Source organism: Hipposideros armiger, unplaced genomic scaffold (assembly GCF_001890085.2).
Source record: "Hipposideros armiger isolate ML-2016 unplaced genomic scaffold, ASM189008v1 scaffold_220, whole genome shotgun sequence".
NCBI lineage: Eukaryota > Metazoa > Chordata > Mammalia > Chiroptera > Hipposideridae > Hipposideros > Hipposideros armiger.
Genome location: NW_017731570.1, coordinates 1,793,441 through 1,794,739, shown reverse-complemented (window position 1 = coordinate 1,794,739; position 1,299 = coordinate 1,793,441). Strand labels below are relative to the sequence as shown.

At 50.9% G+C, this 1,299-nt stretch overlaps 1 protein-coding gene across 4 annotated transcripts in view; it reads right to left on the bottom strand.

The window, feature by feature from the left end:
- CCDC66 (coiled-coil domain containing 66) overlaps positions 1-1,096 on the bottom strand; it is a 56,513-nt gene extending 55,417 nt beyond the window's left edge. For 2 of the 4 annotated variants that reach the window (XM_019654337.1, XM_019654341.1), the window contains exon 1: positions 1,006-1,096. In XM_019654337.1, the coding sequence (XP_019509882.1) occupies positions 1,006-1,016 (11 nt within the window). In that variant the 5' untranslated portion in view covers positions 1,017-1,096. The remainder of the gene's footprint in view (positions 1-1,005) is intronic. The other 2 variants (XM_019654339.1, XM_019654338.1) reach the window with 2 other exon arrangements.
- Positions 1,097-1,299: the final 203 nt, after the last annotated feature.

Below are 1,299 nucleotides of genomic sequence, written 5' to 3'. Positions count from 1 at the left end.
TTATATGTATGTATAATTATAGTTGACATACAGTGTTATTCAACATCAGTTTCAGAAATACAATGCGTTGATAAGGCCTCCACATCAACTATGAAGTGGACTCCCCAAAAGGGCATTGGTCCATCTGGCTCCCTAAGAAATGCTTACAACGTTATTGATTGTAGTCAGAGAAAGACAAATATCATATGATCTCAACATATTTATTAAAACACTGGAAAGAACGGCTTTTCAGGTCTTCCCTGTTGCAGGAATACGAACGGTTCCTGTTTACGTTGGTGAAACTTAAAAATAAGACCTTGACTGAAACAGCAAATTATGTCTGTTTAGCACTGCTGCAGTATAAATTCCTTCAAAGGCAGACCGTCTTATGTATTTTTATATCATAAACTCTACAAGATTTATTTGCTAAACGATATGCAGTAGTCTGAGTTTGGTGAGTTTCATCTTCTTAAAATATTAAAATTCCCAGTAATGCAAACCGTGCAAGTCCTTTCTATTTACTGAACGACTACTGAACGAGGGCCTGTAAAGTGCCAGGCACTGGTGATACTGAGATTCCCTAAGACGCATCGGTTCCACGCCCGGCGGGCGCTAAACGCATATAGGCGCTCGGTCAATCTGCAGACTCCAAAGACACGGTGGCCAAGAACCAGGGGCCTGGGCCAGGATTTCTCCCCGGGATGGCGCTAAGCTTTATCTCTCCATCTGCCCTCGCTGTTTATCTCCTCTCGTCCTTCTCCACCCAGAGATCAATGAGGGGGTGGAAAGGCGGTCACGACAGTTTTAATTCGAATGAAGTGGAAAAGCAAGGGCTACGGGGGGGGGGGGGGGGGGGGGGGGTAGTGGTGGTGAAGGACGACCCGGACCCCCTGCCTCCTCCACCTAGATAGCGCGGCACTGCCGCTTGAGGCGGGGCATTCCTGGAAGGTTCTCGGCGAAGCACTCCAAGGGCCGACCCAGCCTCACCCGCTTTCCGCTGAAGCCCACCTTTCCCGCCCCACTTACCCTAAGTTCATGGCCTGACCTCTCGCTCACTCCACAGGACGCTCCAGCCCCTTGTGTACGTCTGTTGCCGCTGCCGATCAACAAGCTCTATGCCGATTGGATACAATGATGCCGGCGAGCTGGGATTGCAGATCAATCAGTGCTGGGCTTGCTTGTGGGTGCGCCCATCGGGGGCGGAGCTGCAGGGGTGACAGGCTTCCTTAGGCAGGCCCGGGGCTCGGGAGCCTTACACCCGGGTGGAAGACGCGTGCCTTCGTGCCTCTATGTTGTAACCTCCCAGAGTTCACAGGGAGA